Source organism: Haemaphysalis longicornis, unplaced genomic scaffold, assembly GCF_048455015.1.
Source record: "Haemaphysalis longicornis isolate Haplotype H1 unplaced genomic scaffold, Haemaphysalis longicornis Haplotype H1 scaffold_8, whole genome shotgun sequence".
Classification (NCBI taxonomy): domain Eukaryota; kingdom Metazoa; phylum Arthropoda; class Arachnida; order Ixodida; family Ixodidae; genus Haemaphysalis; species Haemaphysalis longicornis.
In genome coordinates this window covers 132,366,945-132,384,154 of record NW_027526445.1, presented here as the reverse complement: position 1 = coordinate 132,384,154, position 17,210 = coordinate 132,366,945, and the positions used below count along the sequence as shown (strand labels likewise).

The window sequence follows — 17,210 nt, the reverse complement described above, 5'->3', positions numbered from 1 at the left end:
GTGTTCGTTTGATAAACTTAAAGAGTTGACAAAACTAAAACAATACAATTTTATGGCGTGTATTTATTTTTGAGGCTGTTGTTGAAGTTTTTAATGCTATTTTAAAGAAAGTTTTGACTTGGCAGTTTCGCTTTCTGCAGCAGACGGTCTTTAGGGTTGTTGTGTGGTAGGAAGCGCGGTGATCGTTCCAAATTTCGACCTCCGAGAGTCATGTGTGAACTTGTTTCAAAATTCCGCGTCATAAGGCCGCGTTTGTAAACAGAAGGTGAAAACTAGTGAGAAGTGATTAACGCGTTGCTGTGCCTATCTAGTCGTGTGCGCGGAACTTTGGTACGGTCCAAAATTTCATTGTTTCTGTTGCTACACGTCCCGCAGAAACCGGTCGCAAAAGGTGTGCATCTCATCGTCGCCACGCGCCGAATGCAGTGAGATCTCTTTCCCTGTTGTTTGGCTCGTCAATTCTTATCACTGCCCGCCGAAGCCGAGTGCAATGGCGCAGAATTTTCTCTCGGATCTCAAGCTAGTCCTCAACGGCGCCGAAAAAGTCGCAAAAGCTGCGTGCGAGTACGGCGCAGCGGAGATCCGACAATCGTGGAACAACTCCAGCGTGCGAACGGTCGCGAAGAAAGTGTCTATGAACGTCGAGGAAGTGGTCAGCTACGCTGTGACGAATCCTGACAAGGCGGGGGTGAGTCTATAATTCTCGCACCGTGAGGCATGCAAACACGTTCCGAGCTGCAAATGTTTCGCTTTACGAAACCGAATGTTGGTCGCTGAAGGCTGCATGCGATTGTGGATTGTGAGCTTTTCTTTATTTGTGCTAAGCTTTCGATCGTTGGCTGATAATTACCTCTCGTTATTAGAGGAAGGGCCATTGCTTCTAGTGTGCTGATGGCAGTTGAAAAGCACTTTACAATTGTTTCGTCAGGCTATTACTTTAGCAGCACCAAGTTTTAAGCTCGAGCTTTAACCTTTAGCTTCATAGGGTGCTTATCAACACTTAAAGAGGTAAGATAAGAGCAGTAGGGGTGTGTCCTGTATCTTATTCGATACCCATTTCGGCTTTCATTAGGTGCATCCTGTCAGTGCCGTCCTGTCAGCTCCTAACAGTAAATGCAACACTGCCCGAACTACAGAGAACAACAGTACGCAAGGACAGGAACCATTCCAATGTCTCTTTAAATGTCAGTAGTTCACACAGCCTACACTTTTTTGTTGAGACGCACCAACTCTCCCCTCAAGGGGTGATCGTTTTAAGTTCCTCCTAACTTTACGAAACACTGCGACTCATGGCACCTGTTTGAGCATGGTTTGCTTACACCAATTTTTTTCCACTGCGCTTCCTTCAGATGGAGGCCGCCAAGGCCCTCTCAGAAACTGTGCAGAGAATCTCGATGGTCCCAGAGGGCGCCAGGCAGTTCTCGAGGTACGTGCTACTGCAAGGGCGGCATCAAGACGTCTACGCAGCCGACGCACCCAAAAAGCCGTCGTGGGACGGCCTGGAAGACGAAACTCACGTCGGCTATGCGCCCGCTGTTGATTCGAAGAACCCTGCGGCTGCCTCGTTCAGTCAGCCAGCGAGGAGCATCGACCTAAAAATGACCTCCGCTGAACCGATGGAGGCAACTCCAGCTTCAATCGTTCCAGACCTGCCGGTCCCACCTGTGCAGCAAAGCGTTGCTGCAGAGCTAGATGTGCAGCCGAAGCCGCAACCATCCACTGAAGCAGCACTGGGGAAGCCGCCCTATCAAGCCCCAAGGCAGAGGCTGATGGTGGGTTCTTGTTGCGTGTTGCCCAGCAATAATTTCAGAGCACCCTTGCCAGTAACTAGCCAAAGCCAGTAACCAGCCAAAGAGAATTCGGCCACTAGTTGAGTGAATGGCAGAGACAGTAAAGCAGGAAAAAGTAAGGGAGGGCGAATGTCATCACCAGTTATGACACTACATGGTGTTACTACTTTGTGTGATTGCGTGCCAGTTGTTTGACTAGGCATCATGAACTTAACAAGTGGACGAGGCTGCTTAGCAAGGAACTGTTTTGCACAAATAGCATCGCATCATCTTGAATCACAGTATTGACTCGTGTGTTTCTTTACCTTTTTTGCTGAAAATAAACACACAGACACAAGACACTGACACAGGTGTCCTGTGCTGGACACCTGTTTGTGCGTCTTGGGACGGCCTGGAAGTCAAAGTGGCAGCTTTCGATAGTCTCCTGGCCTGGAAGAGTAACCTAACTCAGTTGCACTTTGTGGGATTTTCGTAGGCAGAGCCCCTACTAAACTGTTCCTGTGCTTGCATCCCCTTGGTAACAAGAAAGTCTGTGCAGTGTAATTATGAAGTTATGGTGCTGGCATGAAGTTGTAATGATAGTGGGCAGCATTTAAAAATTTTAAAGTGAAAGCTTTCTTAGTCTGACCGATGGCGTTCTGTAAAAAAACTAATGCATTCCACGGTTGGCCGACCAAAGAGCTCTCATAAGATCTCTGGACCCATGGTGTGTGTGTGTGTGAAACTGGTCTTCCATTGTGGTCAAACGGTTACTTGGAAATCGCAAAAAAGGAACGGTTTTAGATGAGACAATACACGCATTGACCTTGAAGAAGGAGCACAATAATGTACTCTTATCTCATAAACCACGTTTTGGTATACATTGGGTCCTTTGTAGATGTGTTTACTTAGTGAGCGAAAAATTGCCGCATGGGTTCATCTTTGCTTGCGGTTTTGAATGTTTGAGTATCAATTGTATGCAGTTTCAGTGAAAGTTGGAGGCACTTTTCATGTGAGAAAGCTTTCGTGTTCCTCTGAACTTTCTTTCGGAAGGGAATCTGGTAAAGTGTTTCACGATAGCGGCAGTATAAGCAAAGTTTTACCAAGTTTTAGAGCCTCAATCTAGGGAATTTTCTTGGCCACGCGGTTACCGCAACTGAAACAGGGCCACTCAGAATGTGGAAGAAGCACATGCTCGAGTGTGCTGCATCAGCTCTGGCTGCATCTCAAAGCATCGCTGCCATCACAAATATTTCACCTGCAGGGGTACTAACACCAAATTCGGAATCCTAAAAAATGATATAATTGGTTTCAGTAGTTTTCGGAGACACCTTTTACAAATTCTTGCAGCCAGCTGCGTCAGGAAACACATCGAAAACCAGTTTTAATTGGCCCAGCCACAAGCGACCTCAGATTGCCAGCGCCAGTGAAATCACTATCAGCGAGACTAAAGGCACTCCGCGCCCTGGGAACCAGCTGGTTCTGGCTGTCATTGGGTAGCCCATTCCAGAAGTGAAAACGCTCTTCTGTGCTGCAATTGGTGGTGATCTCGTTTCACCAGGCTTAGTGTCTCAAAGGCATCGCCAACTTTGGCAAAATGGCACAAAATTGATGCCATGTTTTCAAAAACCAATGGAAAGCCAGGATCACGAAGAGAAACGAACTCAAATGTGTTCTTATCAAAAATTGAACCCAGTAAATAATGCCTAATTACAAGAATTTTCTAAATACCTATGTACTTTTCAAATTTCCCGTGGTTTGGTCGCCGCTGCAAGCTTGTGCAGGCCAATGCAGACCACCGCAGACGATGCGGAAACGCCTGTGACGTCACATGCTTTTGTTTGATGTCACAACTTGGTAGTTTCGTGCCCAGAACAGTGTGACGTAATACCTTCTGCCATCACCCAGGGCTGCCATCTGTGCTACCAGCACCCGAAACTGGAACTAGTTGAAAGAAATGCATTGCAACTACTTCTACGCTGACTACTGACCGGTTTTTGCTCGATATTCATTATTATTTATCGAAGAGGTATCTTTTGCAGCATAAAAACCAAAAAGCTAAAATTTGGTGTCAGTCAGTACTCCTTTAATAATTGTGGCTCGTTGAACACATGTCATGTTGAAGGTGTCGGAGAGCTTTACATCTCTGCAGTGGCGGTTTATAAAGCCACACACACCTGACCTTTTTTGCAGTTGACTGAACACTCTAAGGCCACCAGAGTTCCAGCATCAAGAGTTGGACGCCTCATGTCGTACGGAGGTGAGGCCCTTTACTTCTCAGGTGCCAATCAGATGTAAAAAATTGGAATGGTTTATGGCACCCTGCTTCTTTTTTAAGAAGCCTCGTGGTGAGACCGTCATAACGAAGTACTTTATGTTTGTTATATGCAATTGGAAATTTCTTTTTTTGTATTTACTTGCGCAACTTTTCAGTGAGAGCCAGCAGCGTGTGGAAAGCAAATATGCATGGTGCTTTTTGCTATGCATGCAGTCTATTCGCAGTGAAAGGATTTTGTGTTTAATTGCACACAGCCAGGCTAATTTTTTGTTTTTGGTTTTTTGGTAGGCTAAAGCATTGCAGCAAGCCAGGTGCTCAGATCTTTTCAGCTCACTGTGCTGTTGCACCCAATGCCAATCAATTACAGTGATCTTGTCTATTTTAGGAGCCTGGTCCCAAGAATGGTCATTCTTAGTAGTATGTCTCAAGCAGGCGCGTCCACCACACAATGACCTTTACTTGGGCACTGACCGATTTTTTGGAATGTCCGAAAATTCATATGTTCTTGGTGAAGCTGTTGAAGTGACACAACTGATGCTTTTTTCAAACAGTCTAGTTTGAACCGCTTGGTTATTTGGGTACTTTTACCGTCCCTGTCGTGTCTTAGAAATTGGTTGTTGTCTGTGCCAATTTCATTGTAAATCGGGAACTCAGTGTTGGGGTTTGAGACCAGCCATTCTTAGCCTTTGGTCTTCCGACATGGACTACATCTTTGCTTTTTTTTTTTTTTTTTTTGAATTAAGAAAAAGTGTTAAGTGTCCTAGTGTGTGAAAAGCCAGCCTGGTTTATGTCAAGTGCAGAAAACGGCCACCAGTATATAGAGAAAATAAAAAACACATTTGAGTTCATACGGGAATCAAACCTGGCTCTCCAGAGTAGATGCAAAGTGCTTCACACGGGCTTTCCTCATCACACTGCTAGCAGCGCAACCAAAGTCGGTTTACTGCATGTTACCCTGACCTCAGATTGAGTGACAGGTGAACGCAGCAACACACGAGTAGTGCAAATCCACCCCAGCTACGAAGGACTCTTAATTCAAGAGAAGCTGTGGTGCGAAGTCCGCCTGTCGAATTCGCGTTAAAAATTGAAACAAATGATAGTGAAGAAGGAGAGGAAAACAAGAATGAGGTCTTTCTCCATCAAAGTACCACGTTTGCAAGACTCTAACGCACACTGTTTTTTATGAAAATGGGAATTCAAAAATACCTACGCGTTACAATTGGGCTCAAAAAACAAACGCCTTGAAACCAAAACCACAAACTCGAAGCCGAAAGGAAGCTCGAAAGAAAGGAAGATGGAGGCTTTGTTTAAATGCAAAGTAATCGTCTTGGCAGAAATGGAAGGGAAATGGCCAGCATTCCGTACATAAGGTGACCTGGAGTCAAAAACGAAGGGCCACATTTTGACGGAAGAGCTGTAGCTGGCTACAGTGCATGCCGATTTATGTTCAATTAAAGGTTTTGTGCAATTTTGGGGCATCCGTTAAGGGCATTGTTTCATACGCAGGATATAATCGACGCCAAGATATTTTTGTGGTCTTGAGGTGTTGAACTCTGCTGCACGTTACAATCAAGGGTGCGTTATAACCTGGAAAATATGGTACATTAGCGGGCTCAAATGATGCAACAAATTTTGTTTTTAACGACTGTTCTTCTGTCCAAGTTGGGGTGCCCTGTTCCGTGTCTCACTCGCTTTTGCAGGCCTGGCTGCCGGCCTGGGCCTGGGCGCCCTCGCTGAAGTCGCCCGGCGGACCATGGGCGTCACGGATCCCAAGAAGGACCTAACTGCTGCCGTCCTCGGGGGCGACAACCCGTTCCTCACCCAGGCCAACATCAACCGCATCGTGGACACCCTCTGCCGGGTGCGCGGGGCAGCGCTGAAGCTGGGACAGATTCTCAGCATTCAGGGTGAGCTGCTCACTCAGCCAATTCACCGGGGGAAGTGGCCGTGGGGCGGGTGGAGGGGGGAAAAAATGAAGGTGTCACGTACTTGTCACAGTTGTGTTCTGCTCACTACAGTGAATGCTTGTCCCTGTTCAGTGGACAATGAGAAAAACACTGAAATGTGCCAAGCCACTTAAAATGCACTGTGCATTACAGCTGCCTTCGACACAACTCCACAAGGACGGCTGTTTCTTTTTCCCCCTCTATCAATTCTTGCCCGTATCATCAGCCCTAAATGTAAACCTTCATCTGGGGCCAGCTGAGGGACTAGACTAAGGACAAAAGCTTGACTTTCACTTGAGACAGGGGCACCTTTTTGTGCATTCCCACTTGCTTCATGTAGAAATGAATGAACAATGTCAATCTTTGCTCGCAAGTTGTTGCAGAATATTAAATGTTTACTATGGATTCTGACTGAGAAAAAAAAAGTAGGGCATTAAGATACAATGATAGTGTTTGAGGCAGCATCGTTGATCCCTAGTTTGAATCATGAGTCTGAGCAATAAGTGAAATCAAAACAATGCCACTTCTGACCTGTTTTAATCGGATGGTGGCTCTTGGGTTTGTTTATTTATTCTTTCCTTTTTTTTGCAGACAACACACTCATCAGTCCACAAATGCAGGCCATATTTGAACGGGTGAGGCACTCGGCCGACTTCATGCCAGAATGGCAGATGGAGGTAAGGCGGGTGTCTGCGAGATCGCATCTGCCAGCATGCACTGTGTCGCTTGCACCAAGCTTTTTCATGCAGCAAAACCTCGTTACAATGGAGTTGAAAGGGGACTCGTAATTACTTCGTTATAACCATTATTTCGTTATCACCAATAGCAATTTCAATTTCTGCCGACAGTTTACATGCAAGAGAGGATGTACTCACCACCGAAACTCGCGGCATCCTGCGGAAACAAGAAAGACAAGTGAAAAAGAAATGGCCGCGAATCGTTGCTTTATTCACGCTGAACGGCTCTTCCATGATCACACGACAGCACACGAGCTGGCGGCTTACTGCGCAGAGAAACTCCCCTTGATAGATTTGTGCCGCGTCTTCTTGAGGCGAATGATGGCTTTTTTTTCTGCAGTCGCGATTTCGAGTCCGTCCTCACCGTCATCGTGAGTGCCAAAAAAGCAGCGCAGCAGGTGCGCCGCATCCCGGTAGAGTGCCTGGAGGAACATTCAGGCACCCTACCGGGAGACCGAGAGACACGCACCCTCACGCATGTTGCCAGGCGCCTCAAGCCCTTTTAGCGCGCTGAAGTTGGCAGCCCATTGTTATCGCGAGTTTGAATTACCACATCCGTGATGTGACACAAACCGCCACGTGCTATAAGACATTGACCTGACGGGTACCAAAATGGTTCATAAATGCTTCTTGTGGGAAAAACAGGTTCGTCATACTCATTGTGGGGAAAGTCTAGCTTCGTTAAAACAAGATCCTAAATACGTGGGTGTCTATGGGAATTTTAAAGGGGTTTTCGTTTGCTTCATTATAGTCATTAGATCATTATATCACGTTTCATTATTACAAGGTTTCGCTGTATCACAGTTCTTATATGCTAAGAAAAGCAGCTAGCCATTTATACTGAGCATCATCACCTAAACACCTAACAGTCAGAAGTGTTACAAAACTATGTTGCATCAGCTTCGTTACTCCCACAAAACCCCACCTGAACAAATCCTCCTGTCCAACAAACTATTCTCGTCATTAAATTAAAATTTTAAAATGTTCAGATTTTAGGGGTGTAACACGCTGAAGCTGCACCTAGGTCACGAAGCGTGCCACATTGGAGGGCTGAGGATTCATTTTGACCTGCTGGGTATCTTGAATGTGTACGCCAAAGTCTCGACACACTATTGTTTCTTCATTTTGCCTCCATCTGAAAAACAGCCAATGCAACGTGTGTCAGTAAATTAAAGCTTGTTCAAGCTTCATTCTTCTCTACCAAATGTAGTCTGGCTTGTTAAAGCTTTATTCTAAGCAGCAAGAGCCCTTGAGCCCAATTCACATCAACTTGAAATGAACAAGTTGTCATGCGATACAAGTTTCAGTTTCATGAGAATTTCTCTGAACATGATGAACATTTCCCAGATAATGTGCCTTGAAATTGGTGCTATAGCATTGTGGCCTATGCATTTCCACTTAGTTCAGTTACGTTCCTCAATGGCAGGCTTAGTGACAGGTTAGCTTTTAACTAGAATAGTTTGAGCATCAGCACACATCAAGTGTGTAACCACAGAAAACGGTGAAAAAAATTAATTTATTCCATGCGCTAAACATCAGAGCTTTTGAATTTTGAATGTATGTACTTAAACCTTATTCTAAGCCTAACGTAAATGTCTAATTTGCAGTTTTTTTTTGTTTTAAAGCTTCAATTCACAAATAAATTTTTCCCTGACTTGTTTTGATGTTTTCAGAAGTGTCGTGTTAGTGTTGATGATCTTTAATATAGTTTAAGGGCTGCGATGCAACACCATTTGGCTTTGTCATAAAGCACTTAGATTCTCCACACGTCAAAAAAGAACACCTTGCCAGGTACCAGGGCAACTTATATCTTCAGGTTTGAGTATCTCGAGACAAGATTTTTCTGTATGCTGCCTTGTTGTTTCGCCGTACGTCCACTTGAAGGACCAGTTGGGCTTGTTGGTAATGCATGACAAAAGTTTGCAGTGCAGAAAAACAAAGATGAAAAGGTAGGATGGAACAGCGAGCACTGTTGTTACATACTGTCTTTCTGTGCTTGTTGTTCTTCATTGTAAATTTTTGACAACGTCCGCTCGCTTAATATGAGCTGGGAGCAGTGAGAGACTCGAGCGGCATTTTGGGGGGTGTGATTGCATTGCCTCGCCGCAAGCGGCATGCATGACCTGGTGTGGTGTGCCCCGAATTGCTTCAGAGGGTGATGGAGCACGAGTTTGGACCTGGCTGGGAGTCCAAAGTGGCATCGTTTGAGCACAAGCCGTTCGCGGCAGCCTCCATCGGCCAGGTCCACCAGGCCACCTTGCATGATGGCCGAGAGGTGGCCATCAAAATACAGGTACGACGGACTAAGCCTGCCAAGACCGCGTTTGAGTGGACTTCCGAACACTCAGAGAAATAAAATCTAAAAAAAATCCTCTCTGCATGTGTGCATGTCTCGTGCCAATGTGGAAACATTGGAGGTGACTCTTCTTATTATGCCCTACTTACACCCTTTTTACTCCCCTTCTTGCCTCTTTTCACACCCTGTCGCATCTGACTCCTCTTATTGTGCCCTACTTACTCCCTTTTTACACCCCTTTACACCTCATGTTACACCTTGTCCTTTGCACAGCTTTCCCGTCCTACTCCTCATCGTACACCCTCCTGTACCACCCCTTCTCCAGCTTCCTCTTTTCACTGGATTCTGAGAGCAGGGTAGAAAGGTTCTACATGCTATGTTGCAGAGTACGCTGACAAAGACGACACTGTGGCAATTATTGTGGTTGGCATTTAGCTTCTTGGCCAATCTCCTGTGCCAACAAAGATGGCAATGGCCATGATTATGTGAAACAGTTACGATGATTTTGCCTTTGGCTTAGCCAGTCTCCTGTGTTGATGAATACGTTGAATACATTACAGGGGTTTGTTCACTCTACATTTTTGACGATGTTGGAAATGATTTTAACTGTTAACAGCTTCTTGGTCTTTGCCAGTCTCCTGTGCTGACTAAGATGACTATATAACCACAATCATCGACAACCATCATAATGACAGCAATGGTAATCAATCATTGTCATGGCTTTTGACCTGCACATGACAGAGATGATGATGATGACCACAATTATAATGGTTAACAATTAGCTTCATGCGAATCTCCTGCGTTGACAGACACACAATGACCATGACGACTGGTGACAGCTATGATCATTTTTGTTTTCGTCCTTGGCCAATCTCCTGTGTTGACTTAGATGATGACAACAGTGGAAACAGTCATTGGCTACAGTCATAATGACAATGACTGTTGCAACTGCTGACTACCCACACATCGAACATGATTGCTGCAGTTTTAATGATTAGCAAATCTCCCATGTTGACTGACACACTGATTAGTACGATCCAACTGTTGTGATGGTCTCTCCTTGGCGAATCCCCTGTGTTGAGGATGGTAGTCACAATGATTCCTTCTGGCTACAATGACCACATGACTACAATGGCCACATTTATTGATCCTAAGTGCACCTTCAGAATTCCACCTGGGCTCAGCAAGCACAGGAAGCTATTCTGCATAGGCTGCACTTTAATGTGGCCTACACGGGACATTGCCTCTACAAAATCCAGCAGGCGTCTTCGCCTTTTTGTTCCACGTGTGGCTCACGAGAAGACATTCGTCATGTTACATGCGTGTGCCCAAAGTACACCGTGCACAGACAGAAACTAATATTAACTTTGTGCAGGCAGCTTGGTGCGGGACTTGAACTGAGGGCTGTTTTGGGACCTTGTTCGGGTCCTAGTCAGGCTGCACGTGCAATCAAAGCTCCCTTGGAGTCTTGTCGGAGCACAGAACTGGGCAGAGTTTTGTGATTGAAGTCTTTAGGCGCATCAAATGACATCTTTTTCATTTTTATAGTTTTTTTGTTTTCTTTCTTTTGTTTTTTGTTTCTGCTTTCTTTCTTTTTCTTCTATTATCTGGCGTAGCAAGCCAACGTAACGGCTCGGCTAACCTTGCTGGTCTCTCTAATCCAGTGCCTTTTCCAGCCTTCTGTGTTGACGACAACAGTCACAATGATAGTTTTCATGCCTGCTGAACGACTGAGAGAGCTACACAGTGCTCTTCTGATGATGTGAATTCAACAGCTGCGCTGTAAGATTGAGGGGTAATGCCTCAGTCGTAGGGGTAGGTAGTAATAAGTTGTACAAAATGTCCGATAAGGTAATGGACGCAATGAAAGTTCATTGAAACATCACATCGTGGAACATAGCCAAGAGGGTGAAAACACTGCTCGGGACTTAGCTGCAACTACTTCAGAACCGGCCTATCCAATATGGTGGTCCCATCGAAATCACACCGTCATAACCATTGCCCTGAATGTCCCCTGTGTTCTGCCTGCAGTACCCCGGCGTTGCCAAGGGAATCAACAGCGACATCAACAACCTCATGGCTATACTCAAGTACTGGGACATTCTTCCAAAAGGTGGCGTAACAAATCTTCAATCTCAGTTGCAAGGCATGGCCTATATAAAAAGTTGCACTGTGATAGCACAAATGGGTGCTGTTGACTGAGGCTTGGAAGTTGTTTAAAGTGTTTTTCCTTTAATGCTAGCCTAGTAATTAAAGAAGTGGCATTGACCAAACTGGAATTCCTTTTAGCCGTTATTGTTTGGCACATGCATTGTTTAGTAGTGCTTGGCATTCACACATTCGCTTGTGGTCATTACTTTTTGTATTATGTATCTCTGAACATACTTTCATCCTGCTTGCTATCAGACCGCTCTTGCTGGCTTTGATAGTGGTTCTGTTCGCTTGCCCGTCTCACCGAGGCACCGCATATTTGTAGGCCTGTACATTGACAACCTTGTGGCCGTGGCTCGCCGTGAGCTCGCCTGGGAGGTGGACTACAAGCGGGAAGCAGAGTGCGCCAAGAGGTTCGAGTGAGTGATCCCTGGTTGCGCCTTCTTTGGGGGTGATGGGCGAGTGAGAAGTGGTGCAGTGGCAGCCACGCTGTCTCGCGTCTTCCAGGGAGCTGGTGAAGCCGTACCCCGAGTACTACGTCCCCGATGTGATCGACGAGCTCTGCACATCCCAGATCTTCACGACGGAACTGATCAGCGGGACGCCCGTCGACAAGCTCGTGGATGCTCCGCAAGAACTCCGGAACAAGGCGAGTGACGGTGACACCCCCCCCCCCCCCTCCTTTTGACATTTCTGAAGATACAGTCGAACGTCGTTATAACGAAGTAGTCTTGGGGCACTAAATTAGTTCATTACATTCGAAATTCGTTGTAATTGTAGAGGTAAAAAAACTCGGCTCTAATAAATCGGTAATCTGGCTTGCGCAACAATCCTAGATAAAAGACGCATTGTTCTAGTCTTCGAATCCACTATAAACGAGGTAATCCTTATCTGCCTCCTTGTGGCATTTCAAACTAGACAGACCGGAACGGGGGATCGTGAAATTACAACAGAACAAAGTTCGTTCGGGAAAACAGGCCTGCGTTCTTATTTACTCGAAGGAGGATGTGGCCTTCGTTCACCTGGTGGCTTTTCACAGTCTGAGCGGAATCTAGTTTTCCACAGTGTCCACACAATAAAGGGCCTTTTTTTATTTCTGAAGTTTTTCAAACTACTAAAAAATGGTCGTTTTGTCTCACATTTTTAAAATTTTGCTTTTACTATGCTAGCTGTCGAGTTTTGATCCTCGCAGGAACCAAATATTTCTTCGTTTATAGCCGATATCACGCGGCTCTCGAGGTTTAGGTTTCGTTATAAAAAGAGTAGGTGTCATTGAAATGAAGCGTGACCAAACAAACTCCATATTTAGTTCACTATATCAGTGTTCGCTATAACCAGGTTTGACTGTAGTTGATGTTTGTGGAACAAAGGTCAGGTGGTTTGTGGCAAAACTGAATCACAGCTGACTAAACCATCACAAGCTCAGCTTGTTGGCAGCCGATGGCGAAGTGAAGCAGGTCGGTGAAGGGTCACTGATGCTGGTAGTACCTGCTGGCTTGTACAGATAGGTGACGCGACTTGTGCAGTGGGTGATCCTAATCTTTCACAAAAGACTTGATGTCTAGCATTGCCCCGTTACCATTGTTCTGCCTTGAGCCCTGCCTTTTGCAGCAGCCTTGAGTACCGTCATCCAGTGCGGCTTTTCATGATGTCGCATGCCAAAGAATTGTGCAAGCTGAGACACTGTGCACTCTAATGATGCCTGCAGATCAGCTACCGCCTTCTCAAGCTCACCCTGATGGAGCTGTACGAGTTCAACTTCATGCAGACGGACCCCAACTGGTCGAACTTCTTCTACAATGAGGACACCGACCAGGCAAGTGCAAGAACATGTTACACAGCCACCTGCCAACAACAGCGGGGAAAAAGCACAGTCGGAGTGATTGAAAGCCCTTTCAAAACACTGTTGGGTGCTTCCTAATGGCTTTGTCATCAGCTTTGTGACAATTCCTTTTTCATTTCAAGAGATCCAGTTCCGGCTCTCATGCCAGCTGTGCGTTCCCTTGTTTGTCTTGTTGATCGAAAAAGGTGCGGCCCTCAGCACAAAAGAAGTTGTGACTAGCACTGTGGCTGGTGTGCTGTCTATGAGGACAGGTACGCAAGTGTCCAAATAGTATTAATTCCAGATCAACTATGGATGACAAGAAACAGACGAAATCGATGCCAAAATCGAATTTAGTAACATTTCAGAATGTGGATATTCTTGCCTGATGTGCGTGAAGCTTATAGTTGTTTGACTGGAGAAGAAAAAGATAATGTTAGGCGTTTATACTTGCGCATGCGTTGGCGTGCTTGCTACGCAATGAGAGAAATGGCTCGAAAAATCCGAAGTGGTAAGACGAGGCAGCAGCGAAGCGGTGTAACAAGAAACTCGGCAGCTTTTCTCACGAAGAAACAGGAGTTCCACATCACATTTCAGTTGCAGCAAGCACCTTTGACTGGTTGTCCCTCCCAAGGCTACAAAACAGTTCTTTAGCCACTACTGGTTGTTATATAGTGTTATATTGTTAAGTACTAGTGTTCCACTTCAGCTGGTATACCTCACAATTAGCATACTTTGATTTTTTTCTTTTTTGTTGCACAGGGGTTGCAGCAGTTGGGGGTTCGTTTTGCGCACCTCCGGCATTGTGTATAAACGCAAACCTAAGAATGCGCAATGCGTGTTGAAGTTGGGGAAAAATATGTGTCTTGCAAAAGAGCGAACTTTTATTTCAGCATCCTTCGCATTTTTCGAGGAGTTGAAAGTTTTGAACACTAAAAGTGCACTGTGAATTGAATCAAGTCGCAAATGCTATGCACAGACTACAAAAAAGTATGATATTCACTCATTCATACTTTGAGAGTTCACTTTAAGGATTTTTTTTGTATGTATGAAGTAGTAGCATAAGGTTTTCATATACTACTGGATGCACTGCCTTCCTGTAGATCTGCATACATTATTGCTTGCTGCGTTAGAGAGTCTATGGTTGAAATGAATGCACCGAGGATGTTGTGGTGAGGTGCTGACCATTTCCGGTTGTTCGTGCAGCTGATGCTGCTGGACTTTGGTGCGTGCCGGGAGTTCGACAAGGGCTTTGTGGACAAGTACATACGGATCATCAAGGCCGCAGCCGACCGTGACGAGGCCACTGTGTTGACCTACTCCAAAGAGCTGGGCTTCCTCACCGGCTACGAAGCCAAGGTAAGGCAGGGCTTTCCTACGTGTTAACGCTCCGATAGCTTATTCTGGCTACAAGGCAGAGTTGAGAAACATATGGGTAATAGAATTACCATCATGCCTAATGCAGGCAACCAATCACATGCAGGTAAAAGGCAATTTGGTTTCACTTGGCAGCTTTAGTGCTTGAAAAAGTGCTGCTGGAACTAAAACAAGCAAAGGAAAGCTTGTTTGCTTGTTAAGCCTCTCTCTTACATAGTTTATTTCCTAAATAAGCAGCTTTGAACCACCACCGCGATTTCTAAAATTTGTCAGGGAGAAAATGAAACCTTAAATCCTCTGTATTACCTACAACGTGGCTAGACAAGTGCCTAACTGGGGTCATTGCTTCCACTAGTTACACCTTTAATGGTCGTGTGTTTTTTTCTGAAGCATGTGTTGACATGGTTGTTCCTTTTTTACCTTCTCCGGTCATCACACTGAAAAGGAGGAGCCTTATGAAGCCAAAACTCCCTAATGGGGAATCGTTATACAGTGCGAAGTATTCCTAGTTGAACACCCTTCACCACTCCTTCTTTCCAGACTGTCTTTTCCTACTGCATTACAGCTGAATACATTGTTGGCACGTTTCACAAGCTGACACCACCAGACAGTGTGTCTGCCTTTGTTTTTCTTGCGTTTGGCGCTGCTCGGGTCAGTACAGGGCAGAGCCATTGTCCTTATCTTTTGTTTTTGTTACGTCACTTCTATTGGACGTTGTTATTTTAGCCCTGGCTTTTTTATTTATGTCCATAAAAACCAATCCGCCATACATTTTGAATTAGAAGTATGCTGCAGTTCTTCAGACACATACTTGTGTTTTGCCTTGAACCTGCCCAAGGCTACCTCACCACAAAGCAGTGTTTACGTACAGTAGTATTAATTGTGCCATCAGTGGTAGTGGTTTGGAAAAGTTTCGCCTAGTAGAGTATTTCATATCGAGGCTCGCTGTTGTGGAAGGCGCATAGGTGGCACTAGTGGTTTTTTTGCAGCAGTAAAAGTGCTGCAGTACGAAAAATGTAGATGTAAATTTGAACCCCCAAAACAGCAGGTTACTAGCCAAAACATTAGTATTAACCACAGTCAAAGTTGCAACAGAGCTGACATACTTTCTCTCTGCGTTAGCATCTTGATTCCCGGCCGCGGCGGCCGCTTTTCTGATGGAGGCGAAAAGCAAAAACGCCCGTGTGTACGAAATTTGGGCGCATGTTACAGATCCCCGGGCAGTCAAAATTAATCTGGAGTCCTCCACTGCGGCATGCCTCATTACCTGCGTTGCGTCGGCGCATTAAACCTTACAATCAATCAGTATCTGGTAAGGAATAAAAACTTGCTTAGGCTCCGAGCCCAGAGAGAAATCTACCCATTTTTTAAATTGCAGTATGCACTCTAATGTTCGGGTAGAATCGGAACATTACTGCGTATTATGCAGAATGTCGCAGCCGAAGAATAACCATTCCAGTAACCTCAGCCAAGCTAGTGTGTGCCACCATCTTGATGCTTCACAAGCATTGCAATGAGCTGTGGAATGCAAAGAGAAAAAAGACGACGCAAGGTCAAAGGTTTGGTTGGCCGCAATGAAAGCAAGCGCTGCACTATCACTGTAGGCCGCGATCTTTCACGTGTGGTTGCGCACGTCCAGGCAAGGCAATGACCGCAGTGACCATGGAAGCCTCACAGTCAGTGGCTCGGTTTAGCCGTCGTGCATTCCAGCGACCCTAAACAGAATCTGTGCTTGCAGGTGATGGAGCGGGCACACGTCGAGGCAGTCATGATCCTGGGCGAGGCGTTTTCGCGGGACGGGCCCTTCGACTTCGGCCGGCAGGACACGACGCGCCGCATCCAGAGCCTGCTGCCGACCATGCTGCAGTACCGGCTTACGCCGCCACCCGAGGAGTCCTACTCGCTGCACCGAAAGCTCTCCGGCATGTTCCTGCTCTGCGGCAAGCTCCACGCCAACATCAACTGCAAGGAGCTCTTCGACGAGACGTACGCCCGATATCGCTTCGACAGCTGAGAGAGACTCCGCTCGGACGTGGCTACTGGGCATTGGTTGCGATTGCGCAATCCCTTTCCCCCGTGATTTGGTGTACGTGTCGCTTGATGAGTCAGCGACACCTCACCACTCGCTAGTAGTGTGGGCATTGCACGCTTCTGTGCCTTTAGACTTGAGGGTAGTTTTCAGGTCGGCACGCGTGTTATAAAGCTGTCCATTGATGAGAACTGCAACATGCGAGGACAGCGCGAGGGTTAGTGAGGACAGTCATGCTAGGGACTTGCCTTCGGGCAGGAATCGTACTTGCCACTTCGAGTCATTTTAGAATTAAGAGGACCGCACCACCTCAATTGTGTGGGAAAGCCTGCAAAGATGTACTTAGCAGCTATGCTCTTGTAACCCGTTTATTTGAGCAACCAAGCGATGACGTTTTAGTATTAGGGCATTACTGAACATAATATAACTGAATCTCCAAATAGTACGAATTTCAAACAGGATAATTTATAAGAGAATGAAAATTGGCATTTAATCTGCTGCAATGCACTGTTTTACTGAACTGCCGGTCTTCTGTACAAAAGAAGCTGCTACAGTAGGCTACCAAACCACAACTTGAGTTGTTTGTTGATTGATACAGAGCCACCACAAATGCCTTCTCATTCCTTTAGCAACCTGGCTGTCCTGTGTGGCTTATGCAAGGCTGGCCAACTTGAAACACCAAAACCTTGTCAGTGCACACTAGTGTCACCACTTCCAAAAGAAAACCGGTGTGTGTGTATCAGTTGAGTTTTTGTTTCGCATTTTTAAGCGCTGTTGAATAAAAGAGAACAAGGTTACAAAAACT

The 17,210-nt window shown here is 45.8% G+C and overlaps 1 protein-coding gene across 1 annotated transcript; it reads left to right on the top strand.

Annotated features, from left to right (window-relative positions):
* The first annotated feature begins 17 nt into the window (after positions 1-17).
* Coq8 (ubiquinone biosynthesis protein COQ8, mitochondrial) lies at positions 18-17,208 on the top strand. The gene is made up of 12 exons (XM_077681369.1): positions 18-688; positions 1,350-1,772; positions 3,963-4,029; positions 5,748-5,954; positions 6,585-6,670; positions 8,883-9,023; positions 11,058-11,139; positions 11,503-11,596; positions 11,685-11,826; positions 12,886-12,993; positions 14,206-14,358; positions 16,115-17,208. Exons 1-12 carry the CDS (start codon positions 491-493, stop codon positions 16,388-16,390), a joined length of 1,977 nt encoding a protein of 658 aa, XP_077537495.1. The 5' UTR covers positions 18-490; the 3' UTR covers positions 16,391-17,208.
* Positions 17,209-17,210: the final 2 nt, after the last annotated feature.